General features: G+C 48.6%; 2 protein-coding genes across 2 annotated transcripts in view; one reads left to right on the forward strand and one right to left on the reverse strand.

The window, feature by feature from the left end:
• MRPL24 (mitochondrial ribosomal protein L24) overlaps positions 1 to 22,690 on the forward strand; it is a 291,126-nt gene that overhangs the window by 225,752 nt on the left and 42,684 nt on the right. The gene's annotated exons all lie outside the window — the stretch shown is intronic.
• On the reverse strand, positions 453 to 8,533 carry LOC309330783 (uncharacterized protein; the record flags this gene model as incomplete). Its single annotated transcript, XM_081842636.1, has 4 exons — positions 453 to 1,142; positions 4,489 to 4,618; positions 6,702 to 6,891; positions 8,157 to 8,533. The coding sequence occupies 4 exons, from the start codon at positions 8,531 to 8,533 to the stop codon at positions 493 to 495; spliced, it is 1,347 nt and encodes a 448-aa protein (XP_081698762.1). The 3' UTR covers positions 453 to 492.

Consider the following 22,690-nt stretch of genomic DNA (forward strand, 5'->3'; position numbering starts at 1 on the left):
TGGCAGGTGCTCCTATTCTGTCGGCAATTTAGCACCCAGAAAAGGTGTCAGGCTGGGGCCAATCAAATCAGGAATGAAAGGCCATCTCATGACCCCAGAATCAGGCCATCAACCGGATCAGGAGTGTTCTCAGGTATTCTTTATTAAACATGCACGCATAGATACAGGCAGCTTTTAGCAAGGAGGAGTGAACTTTGGCTGATCTATACGCAAACTTTCTTGGTTTATTTCTGGGAGCTTTCAGACTTTGGTTCGCTGGGCAGAACTGCATCCCAGAGACACAGAGTCCTGTTTTGCGCCACGTGGTCATTCCATCGCACAAGTCTGCCCAGGCAAGCAGCTTCTCTTTGGTTTGGGGATCAGGAAATTCTGTGCTGTTGACTTTGCAAGGAAACGAGACCTGAAGCTATGATTGATTTGGAGCAGAGAGGCAGGAGTTCAGCTGTGTGGGGGTTCTTCCATGAAGAAAGAGAGAGAAAGAAAGACCTTTGCTCAAACTTGCGGAGAGGGCATGGCCCAGTCAGGTTTCCCACCAGCCACTGGCCTAAAACCAGGGCCAACGGTGTTTGGGGCACCAGCTGGCTGGAGGTTGCTGAGTTGTGAGGAGCCGTGCTGAGCTTTCCCTGCCGCACAGGGACCCACAAACAGTTTGCCGCAGGACCTGGCCTCCACCAGTGCCATCTCAGCCTTGACCCCAAGGCAGGCCTCGCCAAGGAGACGAGCGCCATGACGAACCTCCTGCTGCATCTCTTCTTCCTCCCAAGATGACAGGGGAGAGTCAGGCAGCAATTCCAGCCCAGGAAAAGCTCCTCCTCCCGACTTCCTGGCGGGAGAGTCCATGGCCACCAGGAGATGTTGTGCTTTGGGGTTGGCCAGCTGGCTTGGGAACAGCGCTCTCTCCTCTAAGGGCATGCCAGGCTGGCCTCCCCGGTGGAAAAAGTGACTACTGGCAGCAGCAAAGCAAGGCGGGTTGGAGAGGGGGTACTGCTGGGGTAGCCCTGGGCAGAGCTGCCGGCCAGTGTGGGGGGCAAATCCTGGGTGAGGGAGGGGTGTGGGGAACGCGGCCAGAGGGCGGCATTTCTCTTGGGCTCGGAAGCAGCAGCAGGAGTTGAAGATGCAAGAAGGTGAGATGGACCCAAGACCTGGAGAGGAAGAGAGGAAGGAAGGAAGAAGAAGAGTTTGGATTTGGTGTCCCGCTTTATCACAGTTGGGATACTGCCGAGAAGATGGGGGCATCAGGTGGGCATCAGGCAGGCCCCCAGCTGGCTCCAGCCACTGGCCGGCAGCCGGTCTTCCTTAGGACAGCATCAAACAGCGACACGAGCCTCAGATATGTTTAGAGACCAATGCACACTCTGTCAGCAGAGTGTGTAAATCATCACACAGCAGATGAGTCGGACAGAGAAATGTGCAAGCATATTTACAGCATTTATTCAGCATAGTTCAGGAATGAAGGAAAACATGTCTGCATCCCTTTGTCTCCGGCAAAACAGCAGTGTAGCAAAAGCAACATACAAAATGGAAGTTCCCAGCAGACTGTGCTGGGTGCAAACGGGCATGTGATACACAACAGTCATGCCTGACCCTTTTAAGGTAGAATAGAACTACAGTGGTACCTCGGGTTAATTCGTTCCGGAGGTCCATTCTTAACCTGAAACGGTTCTTAACTTGAAGCACTACTTTAGCTAATGGGGCCTCCTGCTGCCACCACACAATTTCTGTTCTCATCCTGAAGCAAAGTTCTTAACCTGAGTTACTATTTGTGGGTTAGCGGTGTCTGTAACCTGAAGCGTCTGTAACCTGAAGCGTCTGTAACCCGAGGTACCACTGTATATCCTAACAATCACTACCCTGAGGAGTCTCAAAGCGGCTCACATTCTCCTTTCCCTTCCTCCCCCACAGCAAACACTCTGTGAGGTGAGTGGGGCTGAGAGACTTCAGAGAAGTGTGACTGGCCCAAGGTCACCCAGCAGCTGCAGGTGGAGGAGCAGGGAAGTGAACCCAGTTCCCCAGATTACGAGCCCACCGCTCTTAACCACTACACCACGCTGGCTCCCACGGAAGGAAGGAAAGAAGGAAAGAAAAAGAAAACAAGGAAGGCACAGTCCCCAGAACAGTTAAAAGCAAAAAAATGGCAAGTTATTTGGATGGCTTTAGAAGAATTTTAGAACTGGAAGAGACCCAAAGTGTCAACTAAAGAGGATTAGATCAATCATGAAGGGCCAGGCTGTCATCGGCTGCTAGCCACAGTGGCTCTGTTCCACCTTCAGAGTCAGAGGCGCCCTGCCTCTGAATACGAGTCACAGGTGGACAGGATGCTGCTCACGTCCAGCTTTCAGGCTTCCAAAGGCATCAGGCTGCCCATGGTGAGAACAAGCTATTGGACTAGACGGGCCATTGGCCTGATCCAGCACTCGTCTTAAGTGAAAAGGCATATCCAGGCTTTTAAAAATGACTTGTCTATTTGTAACATTATTCTAAGAGCTGCAAACTTTAACTGATCTATCAGCTAAAGACTAGTTCCCCCAGTTAATCTGGTGGAAGGTAATACTGTTTGATTAATACAAGCACGTGCATTTGTGTATAGGGGCCGCAGCTCAGTGGCTGAGCTTTGCATGCATATTTAAATCAGCACTTTATTCAGAATCATGAGGACTAGAATCTTACTTCGTTTTAAGGGGAACCACTGTATCTCAACAGCAGAGCATTGGATTTACATGCAGAAGGTCCTAGGTTCCATCCCCAACATCTCCAGGTATGGCTGAGAATGTCCCTTGTCTGAAACCTGCAGAATTACTGTGGCTTGATTGTTATTATTTTTTAGTTGTGTTTTGCTGTAATTCCTGTACACAGGGCGGCCCTCACTCCACCCCATGATTTTGAAAGAGTGAAAAAAGATGCCAGCATCACTCAGTTTCCATGATGGAAAGAGGTGGAACCAAAATGTGAGAAATTGTTGTTGTTGTTGCTTGTTTCTTTTAAAGAGATGTTTTGACCACAGCAGGGACGCGGGTGGCGCTGTGGGTCAAACCACAGAGCCTAAGACATGCCGATCAGGTCGGTGGTTCGAATCCCCGTGACGGGGTGAGCTCCCGTTCCTCGGTCCCTGCTCCTGCCAATCTAGCAGTTCGAAAGCACGTCAAAGTGCAAGTTGATAAATAGGTACCGCTCTGGTGGGAAGGTAAACTGTGTTTCCGTGCGCTGCTCTGGTTCGCCAGAAGTGGCTTAGTAATGCTGGCCACATGACCCGGAAGCTCTACGCCGGCTCCCTCGGCCAATAAAGCGAGATGAGCGCCGCAACCCCAGAGCCGGCCACAACTGGACCTAATGGTCAGGGGTCCCTTGACCTTTGACTACAGCAGGAAACTGAAGTTTGGAGGTGAAAGGGAAAGGCGACTTAGCATGTCAGTGGCAAAGAGGGAAGTTAAAATTTCTCCCCAGTCCTTCCATGCTGGACTTCCTATAATTTCAACTGGTACGCTCTCCTGCCCATGGAAATGAGGCTGAAAGATCAAGCATAAACTGAGCCAGGAGAGGCTGGACCCAGAACCCACCGCTAGGGGGCGCAAGAAGACCACAAGTCCAGTCCAGGGCCCCTTACTGGTCACTCACAGTTTGTTTGTGGTCCTTTCCTCGCTGACCTACTGAAAGAGCCACATGAGGTCACCTTGGAACAACTGACCCGCCAGCTAACAATTTGCCAATCCAAGCCAGCTGTTCAGCCTCCAAAAATATAATTCACTCTGATTCACAGCAGCTGATCTGGCTGAAATGTTACGTTATCACAGCCATTTACAAATGCTTCCAGATTAAAAATGGGGGTTTTTTTTACACTACTCTTGTTGGATTAAAAAAATAAAAATAAATATCCATGACCAATTCTGCAATCTTTTCAGAAGGTTGTTTTTAACTGCCTGTAGAATGGCGTTGTTTCAGTCGTGATTTGTTTCCTTCCCTGGGCTCGTTTGGAGGAAGGGCGGGATAGAGATGAATTACTCAATTAATCTAATCTAATTAATGCTCCTGTCATCCTAAATAAATACTTTTTAAAAAACTGGACTTTCTTTTCCCTTTTAAAAAAAATAAACAATGCTTGATTGCTAAAAAAGAACCCCAACCAACCTCAAAGCAGTTTACAAAAACAATATAAAACAATAAAATTATCAATAAGAAAAACTATCAACAATTTAAGGTTTTCAAAAAGTCAAAGTAATAATAAACTAAAAACAGATTCTTTTGTTATTTAAAGTGGCTACTTTAGGATGTGCCGGAAAACAAAACAAAGCAAGTCCTTGCCTGGTACTAAAAACAATGACAAGGCTGGCACCAGGCGGGCCTCACCAGGGAGAGCATTCTATAAATGGCGTGTGTGTGAGTGGGCTACTACAGAAAAGGCCCTGCTCTCTCACCACCACCACCTGGACTTCCCTCAATCTCAGGGTCCAGGTGTCAAAGGAGCCCTGCCTTTGTAACACCCCGCACACTTACAAGGGCTGGTGGCCACCACTCCCATCTTCTCCCTGGGGTCCTCGAGGTCAAGGGTCAGGTCATGGGCGCACCTGTGGAAGGCCAGGTGGTCAGGACAGGTCCTTCGGCCAAACATCATATTCTGTAAGAGCTGGGAAGGAAAGAGGGAAGGGCCGCAGGACAGTTTTTAAAGGGATCACCAAGTATTTTTTATTTTAAAATGGACACAGACCACCTCTTATTCAAAAAAATGCATTTCAGGGTGGTGTAGAAAGAAATTCAATTTTTTTTAAAAAAACAAATCACTACTCTGTGCAACAATACAATATTGGAGGGATTTATAAACAAACAAACAAACTTTAAATTGAGCCGGTATGGTGGTAAGAGTGTCAGATTTGGAACAGGTACAGCAGGGTTCAAATCCCTTCTTGGCATTGAAGCCCGCTAGTTGACATGGGCCAGTCACTGCCTCTCAGCCTAACTGTGTAACTGTGCCCCTGAAGGACCAGGTGCGCAGCCTGGGAGTCATTTGGGACTCACAGCTGTCCATGGAGGCGCAGGTCAATTCTGTGTCCAGGGCGGCTGTTTATCAGCTCCATCTGGTACGCAGGATGAGACCCTCCCTGCCCGCAGACTGTCTTGCCAGAGTGGTACATGCTCTGGTTATCTCCCGCTTGGGCTACTGCAATGCGCTCTACATGGGGCTACCTTGGAAGGTGACTTGGAAACTGCAATTAATCCAGAATGCGGCAGCTAGACTGGTGACTGGGGGCAGCCGCCGAGACCACATAACACCAGTCTTGAAAGACCTACATTGGCTCCCAGGACATTTCCGAGCACAATTCAAAGTGTTGGTGCTGACCTTTAAAGCCCTAAATGGCCTCGGTCCAGTATACCTGTAGGAGCATCTCCCATCGTTCTGCCCAGACACTGAGGTCCAGATCCGAGGGCCTTCTGGCGGATCCCTCACTGTGAGAAGTGAGGTTACAGGGAACCAGGCAGAGGGCCTTCTCGGTGGTGGCACCCGCCCTGTGGAAAGCCCTCCCAGCAGATGTCAAAGAGAAAAACAACTACCAGACTTTTAGAAGACATCAGAAGGCAGCCCTGTTCAGGGAAGCTTTTAATGTTTAATAGGTTATTGTATTTTAGTGTTTTGTTGGAAGCCGCCCAGAGTGGCTGGATAAACCTAGCCAGATGGGCGGGGTATAAATAATAAATTATTATTAGTATATTATTATTAGCCTGCCTTGCAAGGTTGTCATGGGGATTAAATGGGCAGAGGGGGAACCACATACACCACCTTGAGCTCCTTGTGTGGGAAAGGTTCGGGATATAAATGCATTAAATAAAGAAATAATATGAATTAAAATTCATCTGAAATTGATGGGGGAAATAGAAAGGTTTGAGCCTGTCGCTGTAAAGGACGCAGTAGGTGTTGCCTAGGTGCAGCACGAGGTGTAGCCTTGGTAGTGTATGTGGAGGAGGCAATAGGCAGTCGGGGCACCACCACAGAAAAGGCCCCGCTCTCTTCTCATGTACCTACATGACAAACTTCTGCTGAAGGGCCTCCTGAGGTTGCTGAGGGCTCCTACCATGCAGCTTCTGTAGAGGAATGGTGTGGCTTTCAAGGCAATGGAGAGGCCCTCAGGGTTGTGCCCCACGGAGGACCTTAAGGTCCATAAACAGCAGCACCCTAGAGGTCCCGGGCCCTAAGGAAGTCAGATGAGCCTCAACCAGAGGCAGGGCCTTTTCAACACTGGCTCCAGCCTGGTGGGACGCTCTGTCTCCTGAGACCAGGGCCCTGCAGGATCTGATTTCTTTCCGCAGGGCCTGTAAGGCAGAGTTGTTCCATCTGGCCTTTGGCTTGGAATCAGCCTGATCCCCTCCCCCCCTTTCCTTTTTCCTTCTGTGATGGAACTCCTATTTGGGGACTTCCCTGGCTTTTTTCTGGCCCACATAGGACCAGTCTGGATAGTTAGCCTTGGTGAAGGCTTGACGTTTTCATCCCCAAAAAGTTTTTGTACTTAATCTTGTTTTTAAGTTGCATTTCAAACAATTGTTTTTACCTGGTGTTAGCTGCCCTGAGCCCGGTCTTGGCTGGGGAGGGCAGGGTATAAATAAAATTATTATTATTATTATTATTATTATTATTATTATTATTATTATTTAACATGGAATGCACTTCTGTGGAGGATAAGGCTCTCAATGTATTCCACACAGCTGCCAGAGCCCACCTCTGTCTGCGCACTGAGACTCCCGCCGCCACGAGGCCGGTACATCCTGGCCGCCGCCGTCCACATCGGCCGAGAAGGAGGCTGGACGCCCCACAGCGGGTAGTTGATGAAGATCAGCTTGCTGAAGTTGAACCTGTAGGTGAACCTCTTGCCTTTTGTCTTGTGGAGGATGTGCTTGTTGTAATAATACCTGCGAAGAAGGAAGAGAAAGGAGAAGCGACGTAAGAAAGTAAGACGAGCCCGGCTGCTGGATCAGAACCTTCTTCTCACAGTGGCCAGCCAGAAGCCGCAATGGGAGACCTCAGAAGAGGGTTAGATCATTGTCAGACAGAGAAAAAGGCGAACAAATTGTCCTGGAAACTCACATGCTTCAAAAAAGCCCACCCAACGCTTCCTAACCAGCCAGTATAGGTGAGTGAGTAACCTGAGGTGAGCCAATGGCCACTGCCACCTGGGATTTGTTGTCAACAACGGGCAACAGCCACCATGCACTTTGCTGGAAATCAACCATCATCATCATCATCAATAATTACTTGTTTGCCATCCCAATCAACTTACAACTAAAATATGAGGAATGGTTGTGGCAGCTGGGTCTGTTTAGCCTGGAGAAGAGAAGACTGACAGGTGACATGATAGCCATCTTAAAACACGTGACAGGGGGAAGGTGGAGCAAGCTTGTTCCAGCTGCTCCAGAGGGGAGGAGCCCAAGAAAGGAGATTCAAATAGCAAGAAACATCAGGAAGAACTTTCTGGTGGTGAGAGCCGTCCCACAGTGGAACAGGCTCCCTCGGAAGCTGTTGGCAAGTTTTTGAACAGAGGTTGAGTAGCCTCAGCCTTCTTTGGTTGCTATTCCTGCATTGCAGGGGGCTGGACTAGATGGCCTTTGAGGTCCCCCCCAACACCACCGTTCCGTTATTCCATATCCATCCAAACAAATCCAAGATGGCAACACCCAAGAGGCTCACAGAAGAAACAGCTCCTCCTGCTCTAACGCACCCTAGGAACATGGTTGTCGGGCGCGGTGTATATAAAGCGCCCTAATGAGAACAGGGGATGTGTGTGGCGCTGTGGATGAAACCATAGAGCCTAGGACTTGCCTGATCGGAAGGTTGGCGGTTCGAATCCCCGCAATGACGGGGTGAGCTCCCGTTGCTCAGTCCCTGCTCCTGCCAACCCAGCAGTTCAAAAGCCCGTCAAAGTGCAAGCAGATAAATAGGTACCACTCCGGCGGGAAGGTGAGCAGCGTTTCCGTGCGCTGCTCTGGTTCGCCGGAAGCGGCTTAGTCCTGCTGGCCACATGACCCGGAAGCTGTACGCCGGCTCCCTCGGCCAGTAAAGCGAGATGAGCTCCGCAACCCCAGAGTCGGCCACGACTGGACCTCATGGTCAGCGGTCCCTTGACCTTTTAATGAGAACAGGATGCATTGCAAAGACCTGTGTTGGCTGCTCCCCTCACCTGAGGGCCCGGCTGAGCTTGTCGTAGTTCATCTGGGGCTTGCACTTCCTCCGGCCCCACAACCGCGCCACCTCGTCGGGGTCCTTGATGACGAACTCCCCATACTCCCCCTGCTGCCAGGCAATGACGTGCCGGAACTCCTCCTTCTGCAAAAGCTCCAGGATGAAGTGCCAGAGCTGGATCTGGCGGGAGCCCGGGCTGGATTCAGCCTTGTAGGCCCAGTCCGGGAAAGCCAGACCTGCACGCAAAGCAGAGGAAAAAAACAACGAGGAAAGCTCTTGGGCAGACTTGGGGCTGCCAGCCTCTCCCCCTCTTGCTCCACCCCAGAGCTGAGACACCCCCCTTGGGATGCCGCACTGCGTGAGCCCCTTCCTCATCCCACCCAACCCTCACCTGAGATCCAGTAGGAGCTGGGGAGAGAAGGGACCCCCTCAGGGATGCAGCCACACTGCATCTTACCGACCTGTCAAGGGGCAAAAAAAATATGTCACCCAGCATTAGGACAAGGAGAAGCACCAAAACGCATTCCATTTATTATTATTATTTTGGTAGCAAACTTCACAAAATGAACTAGGATGATCAAAAGGATAGAGTGGTTCCCCTACGAAGGAAGGCTGCCGCACAACATTAGGAAGAACGTTATGCTGGTAAGAGCTGCTCAACAGTGGAATGGGAATTCTTATTGAGATACCTTAAAAAACAAAACAAGCGCAATTGTGATTAAATGTAGCAAACTGAATTTAAGATTATAAAGATGATAGTACAGTGGTACCTCAGGTTACAGACGCTTCAGGTTACAGACTCCGCTAACCCAGAAATAGTGCTTCAGGTTAAGAACTTTGCTTCAGGATGAGAACAGAAATCAGGCTCCAGCGGCGTGGTGGCAGCAGGAGGCTCCATTAGCTAAAGTGGTGCTTCAGGTTAAGAACAGTTTCAGGTTAAGAACGGACCTCCAGAACGAATTAAGTACGTAACCAGAGGTACCACTGTGTACAAAATGGGAAGATTTGCCCATCCCTCAGACTGACCCTGCAATGTGGGACATCAGTGGTGCCCTGTGGGTGGCATTCTCAGTCCTCGCAAAAAGAAGGAGGAAACTCCAGATCTGGTTCAGGAGAGGCGCCAGCGTTAGGAGGGACGGAGGGACCTCTGTGATCTTAGGAGGACATGTCAGCCTGCCTTGCTGCTCCCCGTTGCCAAGGGGGTTCCTGAGCCCCGTCTGCCCAGCGGACTTTTCACAGTGGGACGGAACGAGCTTGCTTTCCCCTGCTCCACCGGCTGGAACCCAAATCAACGGACTCAAGTCAGAAGAAAGGCGATTCAGACGAACCACCAGGAAGAAACTTCCCAGGGTTAAGAGCCGTTCAGCAGCGGAACGCTCGAAGTTGTGCGCTCTCCTTCCACGGAGGTTTTGAAGCAGAGCTTGGTGGCCCTCTGTCCTGGATGCTTTAGCTGAGATTCCTGCATTGTAGGGGGTTGGAATAGATGACCACCAGCAGTCCCTTGCAACTCTATGATTCTGTGTGAGAGAAGTGCCCTATGGGGGGATATGGGTGTGGGAAGGGGTCGCATCCTGCAAACTTGGTCCCCTTCTCACTTACCGTGTCCTGAGAGCTCTGGCCAGCCAGAAACCACAGCGAGGAGAAACAGAGGCCACCGTCCTCCGCATGTGAGGGTTTGGGGACAACCCACCTCCGTATATAAAGGAAAGGGAAAGGGGTTAATTTTTAAATCTTCTTACCCCTCTCCCTGTGAGGAGGAGGAGGAGGAGGAAGGGCCGTATTCAGTTGGGGCTCAAGCACAGAGATTTGCCTTCCATCGCTTTTGGGAGTGCAGGCTCTTGGGGGGGGGCAATCAATTAACTTGGCTTTTAAAGACCTAACAAACGTGGCCAAGGGCCAAGGTCACAGTTAGGCCCTAAATGGATTTTCTCGTCTTATTTAAAAAAACAGAACAACCCTGGGATTCATCTGCAGTTGACAGGGAGGGGTGAGGAATTAAAATTCTGGCTTGCTGAAGGCAGAATCTACTATTTTGCATCCTCTCTAGCAAAGAAAGCGGTTTGTGGAAGGGGGGGGGGGTGCAGACTGAGCCATGGTGCCAGTGCCACAGGTGACAACAGCAGCAGCAGCAACAACAACAACACCCTAAACCAGGATCTGCTCTCAAGATCTGAAGGCCATCTTTAGAAAACGGTCCCCGCTCTTTTAATTCTTTGCCGCCAGCAACCAGGACATTTCTGTGCTTCCCAAACGCAGTGCAGAATGAACAGGCAGGGCTGGCAACAGCGCTGGAAGCTCCCGAAACATGGTTAACATTTGATTGATTGATTGATTGATTGATTGATTGATTGGTTTGTTTATTATTCTGCCATTCACCTGAAAATCACGGGAGGATGTGTGTTTCACAACAACAAAATGAGAACACAAAATGCATAACAATAAGAACAATAATAATAAAAACAAACCAAGAACCCACCTCCCACATCTGACACATGTGTGTGTGAGAGAGGGGGGGGGGATCCATCTCTGCCATGTGCTACTGTCCTTACAGAACTGTGTTTTTCCAAACACGGAAGGGGCAATGGTCAGAATATTTATACGCTTCTTTTAGAAGTCCTTAAGTGGGAACACTGCCTGCATGGGTCAGAGGCAGTAAACACTTCTGAATAATACCAGTTGCTGGAAGCCACAGGAGGGGAAAGGGCTACTCCTACGCTAAGCTTTCCTGTTGTAATAATAAAATTTAAGGTCTTATATATATATAATAAATATTCATAGATGTACCAACCAAGCACGTACATAGTCCAGCACAGGAAGACCGTCCTGAGACCATTTTGACGCCCCAACTGACCAAATGTTTCTCTGCAAGGACGGAGGAGGTGAAAAAAACCTTCCTTGTTAGAGGAATTTAGTAATCACCATTTCAAAGGAACAGGCAGGCTACCAGGAAAGGCAATCAGATAAGGCATTATCAGATAACCTGGCAGACAGGAAAAACAACAACATTCAAATTTCTGTTGTAGATTGCCTTTTCTGTGATGTAGGTATGATGTTTGTGGGGGGTGGTCTTGGGTTACACCCCTTCTGTGATGTATGCATGATGTATGGAGGGGTGGTCTGGAGCTCCAGGGCGAGCAACTTAAAATGTCTATATAAGTTACAGATAGGTAGCCGTGTTGGTCTGCCATGGTCAAAACAAAATAAAAAAATTCCTTCCAGTAGCACCTTAAAGACCAACTGAGTTAGTTCTAGGTATGAGCTTTCGTGTGCATGCACACTTCTTCAGATACACTGAAACAGAAGTCACCGGACCTTTCTATATAGTGAGAAGGTGGGGAGGGGTATTACTCAGAAGGGTGGTGGGAATGGGTGATTGGCAGATAGCTGCGATGAGCCTGTTGACGACTCTTAACGACTGCAATAGGTCTAACAGGAAAAAGCAAGGGGTGAGAAGGTGAAAAATGGCTTTGTCATGTATAATGAGATAAGAATCCAATGTCTTTGTTCAAACCAGGTCTCTCCATAGTTTTAAGTTTGGTGATAAGTTGCAATTCAGCAGCTTCTCTTTCCAGTCTATTTCTGAAATTCCTTTGTAATAGAACAGCTACTTTGAGATCTTGTATAGAATGTCCTGGGAGATTGAAGTGTTCTCCTACTGGTTTTTCTGTCTTGTGGTTCCTGATGTCGGATTTATGTCCGTTTATTCTTTGGCGTAAGGTCTGGCCTGTTTGTCCAATATAGAGAGCTGAAGGACACTGTTGGCATTTTATGGCATACACAATGTTAGACGATGAGCAATTAAATAGTCCCGAGATGGTATGTGTGATGTTGTTGGGGCCAGTAATGGTGTTGTCCGGGTGTATGTGGCAGCAAAGTTGGCATCTGGGTTTATTGCAGGCTCTGGTGCCAGTGTCCGTGTTAAGTCTGGTTATAGTATTATTGTGGGTTAGGAGTTGTTTAAGATTGGGGGGCTGTCTGGAGGCAATGAAAGGTCTTCCTCCCAGAGCTTGAGAAAGAGAACTGTCATTGTCCAGGAGAGGTTGTAGATCTCTGATGATGCGTTGTACTGTTTTAACTTGGGAGCTGTATGTGATGACTAGAGGTGTTCTGTTATTTTCTTTTTTGGGTCTGTCTTGCAGCAAGTTCTCTCTGGGTATCAGTCTGGCTCTGTTGATCTGTTGTCTAACTTCATCTGCTGGGTATTTTAGTTCTAAAAAGGTTTGCTGTAGATCTCTTAGGTGAGAGTCTCTGTCTGTAGAATTGGAGCAGATGCGGCTGTAACGTAGTGCCTGGCTATATACAATGGACTGTTTGGTATGTTTGGGATGGTAGCTAGCGGCATGTAGATATGTTTGTCGGTCAGTTGGTTTACGGTATAAGGTGGTGTCTATGCGCCCATTGTCTATATAAGGGCAGGCACACCTTTGTTTGGGGTCCTCCTCCTTTCCTGCGTGTGAGTGGAGCACCCTGTTGCAACAGATCAATAAAGATCAAGCTTCCTAGCTGCTTTGCTTCTCAGTATTCTCTGCTTGGCCTCTGTTATTTTCTCTGACCGATGGAGAACCTGCAAAGGACTCTATAAAAGCTCTTGTGTCCCCCATAAGCGAATAAGGGCAGATTTTGTTTACAACACTGTTTGCATGTTTCCCAAAAGTTGGCCACCATGAGAACACGATGCTGGACTAGATCAGCTCAGGTTCTTCTTATGTTCTTATTTCAATATTTCTAGGGGGTCCCGCTTATTTTAGGGCTGGCCCACCCACCTGGAAGCCTTTCCACCCCCACGGGGAATTCTGATCTGGCCGGTGAGAGGGTGGAGCGCCTTCAGCAAGCGTAAACTGCGCTCTCACTGCCCACTTTATCTCTGCCAAATCCAATCTCTCTCCCTCAAGCCCTTTACAATCTTCTTAGCTTTTCCACCGGCGCCAATCCCCCCTCCCCGAGCTGGACTTGGCCATCTCAACTGCACACCGCCACCCCCCCCCAACCCCTTAGCATCCACTGGGCAAGGAGGTCAAGGGCCTGTTTGTTTAAAACCCCTAATGCTATTAGCACAAGCGGATTACAAGACATCGGAACAGTCCGCAGGCCCCCTCCCACTCCTGGCAAGGAGGAGGAGGAGGAGGAGATGGGGGGGCAGGAAGAGAGACACGGCCCTTATCCTGCAGGGGATGAACTCGGAAAGTTGAAACCAGAACATGTCAGGGACTCCTCCAGAGGCACGGCAAAGCCCCTAGCTGGCAATCTGAACACACAAAGAAGTGTGTGTGTGTGTATGAGTATGAGTGAGATCTGTAATCGTTAGAGCAGGGGTAGTCCCGCTTGGACTACTGCACTGCGCTCTGTGGGGCTACCTTTGAAGGTGACCCGGAAACTACAACTAATCCAGAACGCGGCAGCCAGACTGGTGACTGGGAGCGGCCGCCGAGACCATACAACACCGGTCTTGAAAGACCTACATTGGCTCCCAGTACGTTTCCGAGCACAATTCAAAGTGTTGGTGCTGTCCTTGAAAGCCCTCAACGGCCTCAAAGGCCCAGTATATGTTTGTTTGCTTGGTTTTGGGTGTTTTTTTTTGTCCTCGTAAAAATACTGTAAGACCTTTAGTGTGTGTTCTCCTAGTAGGCATATTATGTATGCGGTGCACACCCTCCAACATTTATCCAATGAAAATAGGGAGGTCCCATTCCATAATGATAATTTTACTATTTATACCTGCCACATCTTACTGGGTTGCCCCAGCCGCTTTGGGCGCCTCCAACATATAAAATAAAGCATCAAACATTAAAAGAACTTCCCTATACAGGATTACCTTCAGACAGCTCAAAGGACAGATAACTCCACGCCATCTAAAATTTCTCCAATGAAAATAGAGACATCCTAGGGAAAAGTGGAGATGCAGGTGGCGCTGTGGGTTAAACCACAGAGCCTAGGGCTTGCCAATCAGAAGGTCGGCAGTTCGAATGCCCGCAATGGGGTGAGCTCCCGTTGCTCGGTCCCTGCTCCTGCCCACCTAGCAGTTCGAAAGCACGTCCAAGTGCAAGTAGATAAATAGGTACCACTCCGGCGGGAAGGTAAACGGCTTTTCCGTGCGCTGCTCTGGTTCGCCAGAAGCGGCTTAGTCCTGCTGGCCACATGACCCGGAAGCTGTACGCCAGCTCCCTCGGCCAGTAAAGCGAGATGAGCGCCGGAACCCCAGAGTCAGTCACGACTGGACCTGATGGTCAGGGGTCCCTTGACCTTTACCTTTAAGGAAAAGTGGGTAACAACCTGGCACATCTGGGATGGGGAATGATCCTGCAAAGATGCCACACAACAGCCCCAGGACTATCTCCCATCGCATGGGAAACAGAACTTGCAGATTTTGCTGTTCTGGAGTTCAAACCAAGCTCACAAGAACATGTTTGTTGCAGGGCAGAGATTAATAGTGTTGGGGTGGAGAAAAAGAGAGTCCCCTTGGTGCAATTTTCTGTATTGCCAGTGTCTCTCCCTGCAACCCTGCAAACTCCTCTTATTCTCTTCAAAGAACCCTTCATTTCCCTTATTTGAGTCTCTGGGGAATGTGGTATTTAAAAGGCTCCTGGCAATAGGAAACCCTAAACGACTGGTTGTGTGTGTGTGTGTGTGTGAGAGAGAGAGAGGATGGGGGAAGAAGGTTACACTGGAAGGTCAAAATGCACAGGGATCAAAATGGACCATTTAGGGGCAAGATATCACTGTCCGCCATCCTAATAACACGCAGTGCAGGACAGAAAACCAATGGGAAACGTCAAAAGTGCTATCAATAAGTGCCTTTTTATTTTTTATTTTTAGGGGTGAGGGGTATAAGCAGCACTCAGAGCCTTTCACAAGTGCAACAAAGGGGGAGAGTTCAGCCACTCAAGAAGCCCAGCTTTTGAGTTTTGTTTTAAGGACAAGTTGCTAGCCCTCAAGCTCACAGGGACAAGCTTGAAATGATGTGGGTTGAAGGACCCCAAGCAGAGGCATAGGATGCTCAGGTGGTACCCAGTGCAGAAAATTTCTTGTCACCCGCCCCCCCAATTGATTTTTTTTTTTTTGCCTGCAAAAAACAGTTTTACGTTATTTCGTATTTTCTTACAAAGGAATGTGGATTATGGGCCTCTGATAACAAGGAGGCGACTGTGGACAGATGCCTAAATCTACAGGATGGGTTGTGTTTTGGCTCCACTGAATTGAAATTTCAGCCTTCACGACATATGAAAACGGCCAAGTGAACAGTTATTTTTGTGGAGGAGGGTCAAGAGATTAAATGATATGCATGAAATTTCAGATATAGCTATATAATCCCTGGTGTAGTAAGATAAGACCTTCGGAGCAGGCATTTAAAAAAAAAGTTGTTGTTTTTTAATGAACCGCCTAGCAGGGCAGTAATTGTTCCTTTTTGACACCCCACTCCATGATGAAACCCAGGACGCCCCCCCCATCCCCCCTTCCTACGCCCCGACCCCAAGTCAAACTTGGGCCCAGTAAGATTTTCGGGGGGGGGGCAGTTTAATTGCCCAGCAGTGCTCCTGAGGCCCCAACCTGCCTCAAAGAATAATCACACATCATGCAATGTTGCTTTCATTTGCATTATGAACTCAGATGTTCTTGGGTTTCCTCAGCACAGAATTTTGCGCTGCCTACTCGGAGGGGGGGGGGCACGCGATGTCTTTATGTTGTTGCTTGTCCAGCACAAAGCAGAAACCAGCCCAATAATTCTTCCTGCCCCTGAGTTCTGCAACCCAGAATGGCTGTTTCAGGAGCAAGACTAGACGGTTCCTCATGGCAGAAATGATGCACAAAGCAAGAGGCAGTCAGAATCGGGTCCCCTTCACACCGGTTCTTTGCAAAGGGGTGCAAACGGGTCATTTCAGACCTTGGACTTAATCATAGTCTTACGTGAAAGTTCAGATGCAGGAAAAATTTGGTTCACTTCCCATTTACAGGCAAAGCAATACCAGTTCACAATTCCGAAAGATCCATTCTCCAGCAAAGTAATATGTGCAGAAAATGCATATATTGGTTTTGGGGGGAAATAAATAAATGTATCTCTCTTAGTAAAAAGTGTTTGCAATATTCATGTACAGTGGTACCTGGGGTTACAAACGCTTCAGATTACATACGCTTCAGGTTACAGACTCCGCTAACCCAGAAATAGTGCTTCAGGTTAAGAACTTTGCTTCAGGATGAGAACAGAAATTGTGCTCTGGCGGCACGGCAGCAGCAGGAGGCCCCATTAGCTAAAGTGGTGCTTCAGGTTAAGAACAGTTTCAGGTTAAGAACGGACCTCCAGAACGAATTTAGTACTTAACCTGAGGTACCACTGTATATATTAGGAGAACTTCAGCAATGATTTTACATGAGTACTTAAAACACACACATTCCCAAACAGGTGTGGAACTGTGGAGAGCTAAGACTGGAAACAGAGAGAAACCAGGAACCACCAGAAATTTTTGAGTGGCTCAGGGGGGAAAACATTAGGGGACCACTGCCCAGGTTGCACCCAACAAACTTCTACTCAGAGTAGACCCATTTAAATCAACGACCGTAAAGTTAGCCATATCTGTTAACTTCAGCGAGTTCAGCAACTGGATGTACAATCTGCCCAGCCCCAAAATGTTTCCGGGAAGGAAGAAGATCTTAAATTAATGTCCCTGTCAGAGGCATTGAAGACTGTTGCTGGTTTTTAAAAAGACCACTGTGGAAAAACGAGGCTTGAAGGCTCCACCACCTTCCTTCTGCTGGTCTCTGAACAGACACGGCTGCCTGCCTGAGTTCACCCAGCTGAGTGGCGGCATCCGTCTTTGCTCCCTGGCACACTTTTTGAAAGGCAAGCACATTGCCATGCAGAGCACTTTTTGGTCACAAGAAGAGATGTCCCTTTCCACTCTGGTGTTTGCTCAGAGCCCCATCTGCCCTAATATCCTGGCAACATCCAGGATGAGAGGGATCTATCCTGGAAAAAGTAAATAGCACAGCGGCTGCTGTGGCAGCAAAATCAGGACCTGCGTTCTGGAGGCACATAAAAGATGTCTTTGGGATGCCCAGATGACGAACAAGGCAAAGGGGCCATAGCTCAGAGGCTGAACACCTGCTTGGCATGCAGAAGGTCGCAGGTTCAACTCTCGCCGGCAGCATCTTTAGAAAAGATCTGGGAAAAGACTCCCGGCCCAAATCCTGGGGATCTGTAGGGGGCTAGTGGTGTGGCTATTAAGGCCAGCCCTTTATACAGAACCATGAGGACTGGAACTTTAAAGGGGAAGAGCCATGGCTCAGCAGCAGAACAGCTGCTTTGCAGGCAGAAGGCTCCAGATTCAATTCCCAAAGGCAGCATCTTCAGGCAGGGCTGGGAGAGACCCCTGTCGGAAAACCCTGGACAGCCACTGCTGCCAGTCAGTGCAAATGGAGTTAGATGGACCAGTAGCTCAATAAGGCAGCTCCCTATGTATCTGAATTCTTTTGGCTTGGAGCTGACTTTCACAGGGCACGAAAGGACATGGGCACAAAGTGAGCTGAAAGAGGTTTGAAGACCCTCGTAGGCACACGCCGAAGGGAGGAAGTCCCTGTGGGACTTGGTTCTAAGCCAACATGCCATGGATGGTCCTGCAAGAGCTCAGCCGCTGTTGGGTCTCTTACCTTTCTCCGCCACCTGCACCATCCCCCGTCCTCCTCTCTTCCCCTCTTCCTCTCCATCTGTCAGGCGGGGACTGTGCTTTCCATCACACGCCGCTGTGTTGGGGTTACTTAAAATGAAAACCCAGTACTCTGAGTTCCCAGGAGAGCCGATGTGGTTATAAAGACAATCAGGTTAACTCTTGCCGGTGTCTGACGACCCTCCTCCCCATCCTTTCTCAGAGGGGGAAAGAGAGCCAGGCGGAGAAAAGAGCCCTATAACGGACAAGTTGAAGGTCCGTGCTTATATCTTCGCTCATCCCTCAGGCATCAGCACCCCCAAGTCAGAGATAAGAGCCTTGGGGCCTTCTGTCTCTCCAGAAACAGGGGTGCAGGGAGCCCTACTTGTGGTTGGGGGGCACTTCATGAGTGCCACATTCAGAGGGTAGGTGATGTATAGAAGGGGGCTGTCAGTGGCAGCAGGAGGTCGGCAGCCAAGAATCATAGGCTCATCTAGTCCAGCCCCTCCAATATAGAAGTACTTTGCGCATTGCGGGTCTCGAACCCACAACCCAGAGATTGAGTCTCCATCTCTACCAGCTGAGCTGGAAACCAAGTGCTGCTCTTGTGCTGGAATCCTGCTTCCTTATTTCCCCACAAGGAAATGTTCAGCCAGGATGCTGGACTAGATGGGGCAATAATCTGATCCACCAAGCTCTCCTCGTGGAGAGTTTTTAAGGGTTGTGTAGAAGAGGGAATTGCTATCAGTGCAAATTCTCTCTCCAGCGTTCAGTAACGTGCAGGACACAGTCCTTAACTGGACTTGTATACTTCTAGGAATGCTGGGAGTCATGCTTACATTATACATCCCATAATGAGCATCTGGTTGGCCACGAAGAGAGCATGGGGCTGGACTGGCTGGGCCCCCTTTGGCCTGTTTTAGCTGCTCTGGGTCTCAGCTTAAGTATTAATATAAGAGTCCCTATCCTGGTCAGCAGCCCTAAGGGAACATGTTGGCATTTTTATTATTTATTTCATAAAATTTATACACAGCTGGATTCTAAAGAAGTATCGTGATCAGAGTTTTATGAAAAGTGCTCCCAGGACTTGGGAACTTTATATATAGCAACGGAGGAGGATTTAAGAAGAGAAAGCAAATTCCAGGTTTCCAAAAGGAGTTGGTGGAGAAGGGTCTCCGACAGATAAACATTGCCTGCAGTCCTGTGTAGGATAACCCAACTTTTGTAGGCGCAAAGGCCAAGTTACAGGGAGCCAGACAGAGGGCCTTCTCGGTGGTGGCGCCCGCCCTGTGGAACGCCCTCCCACCAGATGTCAAAGAGAAGAACAACTACCAGACTTTTAGAAGACATCTGAAGGCAGCCCTGATTAGGGAAGCTTTTAATGTTTAATAGACTACAGTGGTACCTCAGGTTAAGTACTTAATTCGTTCCGGAGGTCCGTACTTAACCTGAAACTGTTCTTAACCTGAAGCACTACTTTAGTTAATGGGGCCTCTTGCTGCCGCCGTGCCGCTGGAGCACAATTTCTGTTCTCATCCTGAAGCAAAGTTCTTAACCCAAGGTACTATTTCTGGGTTAGTGGAGTCTGTAACCTGAAGCGTCTGTAACCTGAAGCTTATGTAACCCGAGGTACCACTGTATTGTAATATAATTTTAATATTCTGGTGGAAGCCGCCCAGAGTGGCTGGGGAAACCCAGCCAATGGGCGGGGCATAAATAAATTATTATTATTATTATTATTATTATTATTATTATTATTATTATTAACTTGCAGACGTAATCTCAGAGCCTCTGTCTGTACTTTTTGAGTACCTTTGAGACTGTCCTCCATTGCAGGTGTTTACACAGAAGCGGAATGGCCATCTGTCAGGGATCCCTGAACTGTGATTCCTGAATTTCAGTGAACTGGACTAGAATCGGACCCTTTGGTCCTTTCCAAGTCTACAATTCTATGACCTGGGAAGATGGTGGACTCACCTTCACCGGATGTCTTTAAACAGAGTCTGGGTGGCCACCCGCCAGGGATGTTTTAACTGTGATTCCAGCACTGCAGGGGGCTGGTCCAGATGACCTTTGGGGGTCCCTCCCCATTCTACAATTCTACGAGAGAGAGAGAGAGAGAGAGAGAGAGAGAGAGAGAGAGAGACTAAAGCAGTCTCTCTCCTTCGCTCCCCATTCCTCAGCCACTTGGCTCTGGAGAAGTTCCCATCCCCTGGGACTTTGCCACCTGTCTCAGCTCCTGGGATCGATATGTCATTTCTTGTTCCTTAATTTCCCCGCCGGTTGCAGAGCGAGATCCTGAATTAAAACAATAATAAGATAAGGGTTAGGGGGGAAAGAGAGCAAACAAATGGGGCTGGGAGGGCGGGATGTTTTGCAACGCTGCCGCACGGGAAAAGTTGTGTTGATGGACAACTATTAAGAAAATGGCCTGCTCTGTTTGACAGCTTTGAATACCCTCCTTGCAAAGGAGGCAGATGCGGTAGAGGAGGAGGAGGATGAGAAAGGGAGCTGGCTCACCTCCACTTGCTAGGCAGGGCTGAGACTCACACATCTGAAATCCTGGGGAGCTGCTGCCAATCAGTGTAGGCACTGCTGAGCTAAAGGGACCCAGTAGTCGGACTCAGTATCAGTATAAGGTAGCTTCCTTCTTAATCCTCCACCGGGGTCCTGGGCTTGAGAAAGGGTGAGTCTGGAATAACCCTGTGAAGTGAAAGGATAAGAAAGAGGGATTTATATCTAGATGCTAGGATAGTGATGATAAGGAAAACACAATGAGAGATAAAGGAGGTGCTGTGGGAATGGTGGAAGTCAACGTTTGTTTGTTTGTTTGTTTTTAAAATAATTTTTATTGATTTTAACATATAAATTATAAAATGTGCCACAAAACTTATCACTTATACAACCTTTTTAGACTTCCATCAGCACCTCTGATGATCCACCGTTTTAACCACTTCTTATGCATTTCTTAACTTTATATTGCCTTTACATCTCTTAACAAATCATCCTCCCCCTTGTCCATTTTTGCAATACTTCCAATAATACTCCTCACAAAACTTCTTGCAAACCTACAAATGTTTGTTTTTCTTTTTAGTGTTTATATTATTAACTTGTAAGATATGGATTTGTTTTCTTTGTGTGCTGGTTTTTGTGTTTTGCGTATTGTTATTTTTGGTGTTATTGTTGTGTGGAAAATACTAATAAATTAAAAATTAAAAAGAGAGAGAGAGAGAGAGAGAGAGAAAGGGTGAGGTCTTTTGAGGAACAAGTTATAAGAGGTGCTTTGAATAGCTCAGGGTCGGATCAAAGCTCACACCCTCTGTGGCCAGCAGGATTTAACTGGCTTTTTCCTCCCCTGAATTTTCATAGAATCCTCGAATTGTAGACTTAGAGAGGACCCTGAGGGTCATCTAGTCCAGCCCCCTGAAATGCAGGAATCACAGCTCAAGAATCCCTGGCAGGTGGTTATCCAACCTCTGCTTAACCCGCCTCTGCTTGTAATTTCTTGTCCTTCGACTTGGGTCCCAGGCTCTGGAGCAGCAGAGAACAAGCTTTGCTCCACATTCCATGTGTGTGTGCTAAAAACTCCACTTGCAGTGAGGGCAAACTGTGTTATGTGGCTTCTGTTTCAGTGTATCTGAAGAAGCATGCATGCACACGAAAGCTCATACCAATAAGGTGCTACTCGCCTGCTTCTTGGGAGAAAAGCAATGACAAACCTAGACAGCATCTTAAAAAGCAGAGACATCACCTTGCCAACAAAGGTCTGTATAGTTAAAGCCATGGTTTTCCCAGTAGTGATGTATGGAAGTGAAAGCTGGACCATAAAGAAGGCTGATCGCCGAAGAATGGATGCTTTTGAATTCTGGTGCTGGAGGAGACTCTTGAGAGTCCCATGGACTGCAAGAAGAACAAACCTCTCCATTCTGAAGGAAATCAGCCCTGAGTGCTCACTGGAAGGACAGATCATGAAGCTGAGGCTCCAAGACTTTGGCCACCTCATGAGAAGAGAAGACTCCCTGGAAAAGACCCTGATGTTGGGAAAGATGGAGGGCACAAGGAGAAGGGGACGACGGAGGACGAGATGGTGGGACAGTGTTCTCGAACCAGCATGAGTTTGACCAAACTGCGGGAGGAAGTGGAAGACAAGAGTGCCTGGTGTGCTCTGGTCCAGGGGGTCATGAAGAGGCGGACACGACTAAACGACTAAACAACAACAACAAAGGTGCTACTGGAAGGATTTTTTTTTATTTTGTTGTGTGATGTGACCGTTTGCTAAGCGGTGGAGCAAAGTGCGGTGGTATGAATTATTATCATCACCATCGTGCAGAGAGAATCCCAGTGCCCAATGCACTGCCACCCTGGTGCGAAGGTGTGGGGCACTGGCCTGCCTGGCAGGTGGGGGGAGCATCGCCAGTGCCCCCTCGGCCTCTGCAGATGTGCAGCCAGTGGTGTAGGGCAGGGAGCTGTGGGGAGGGGGGGCGCACGCATAGAAATGTGAGTGAAATGGGTTTATTACTGGGAGTCTGTCTGGCAGGATTGGTATCGACCGGCTCCTGTCACCTTCCATTGCCACTAATGGGACCTGAAGGGGGGTTCTGTAACCAGAGAGAGGCCTCCTCCTCACCCCCACACTTCAGCTCTTCCTTCCAACCCTCCTTGGGGGGGGGTTTCTTTTCCTTGCATCCCCCCCCTTTCTCAGGGACTGGTGTTTTGTTTTTGCGGGGGGAGCAGAGAGGTCCTTTTTCACCCAGCTGCACCCTGAGAGCTCTGCCCTAAACCAGGTTTGCAGCCTTTGTCAAATGGGGCCTGAAATTGGAGAGGCTGAACGGATGTTATGTGGGTCAGGCCCACTTTCGTTGCTCTGGTGCAGCGCTCAGCAACCTTTTTCAGCTGT

This window comes from Podarcis erhardii, assembly GCF_964252035.2.
Source record: "Podarcis erhardii genome assembly, chromosome: 15".
Classification (NCBI taxonomy): Eukaryota; Metazoa; Chordata; class Lepidosauria; order Squamata; family Lacertidae; genus Podarcis; species Podarcis erhardii.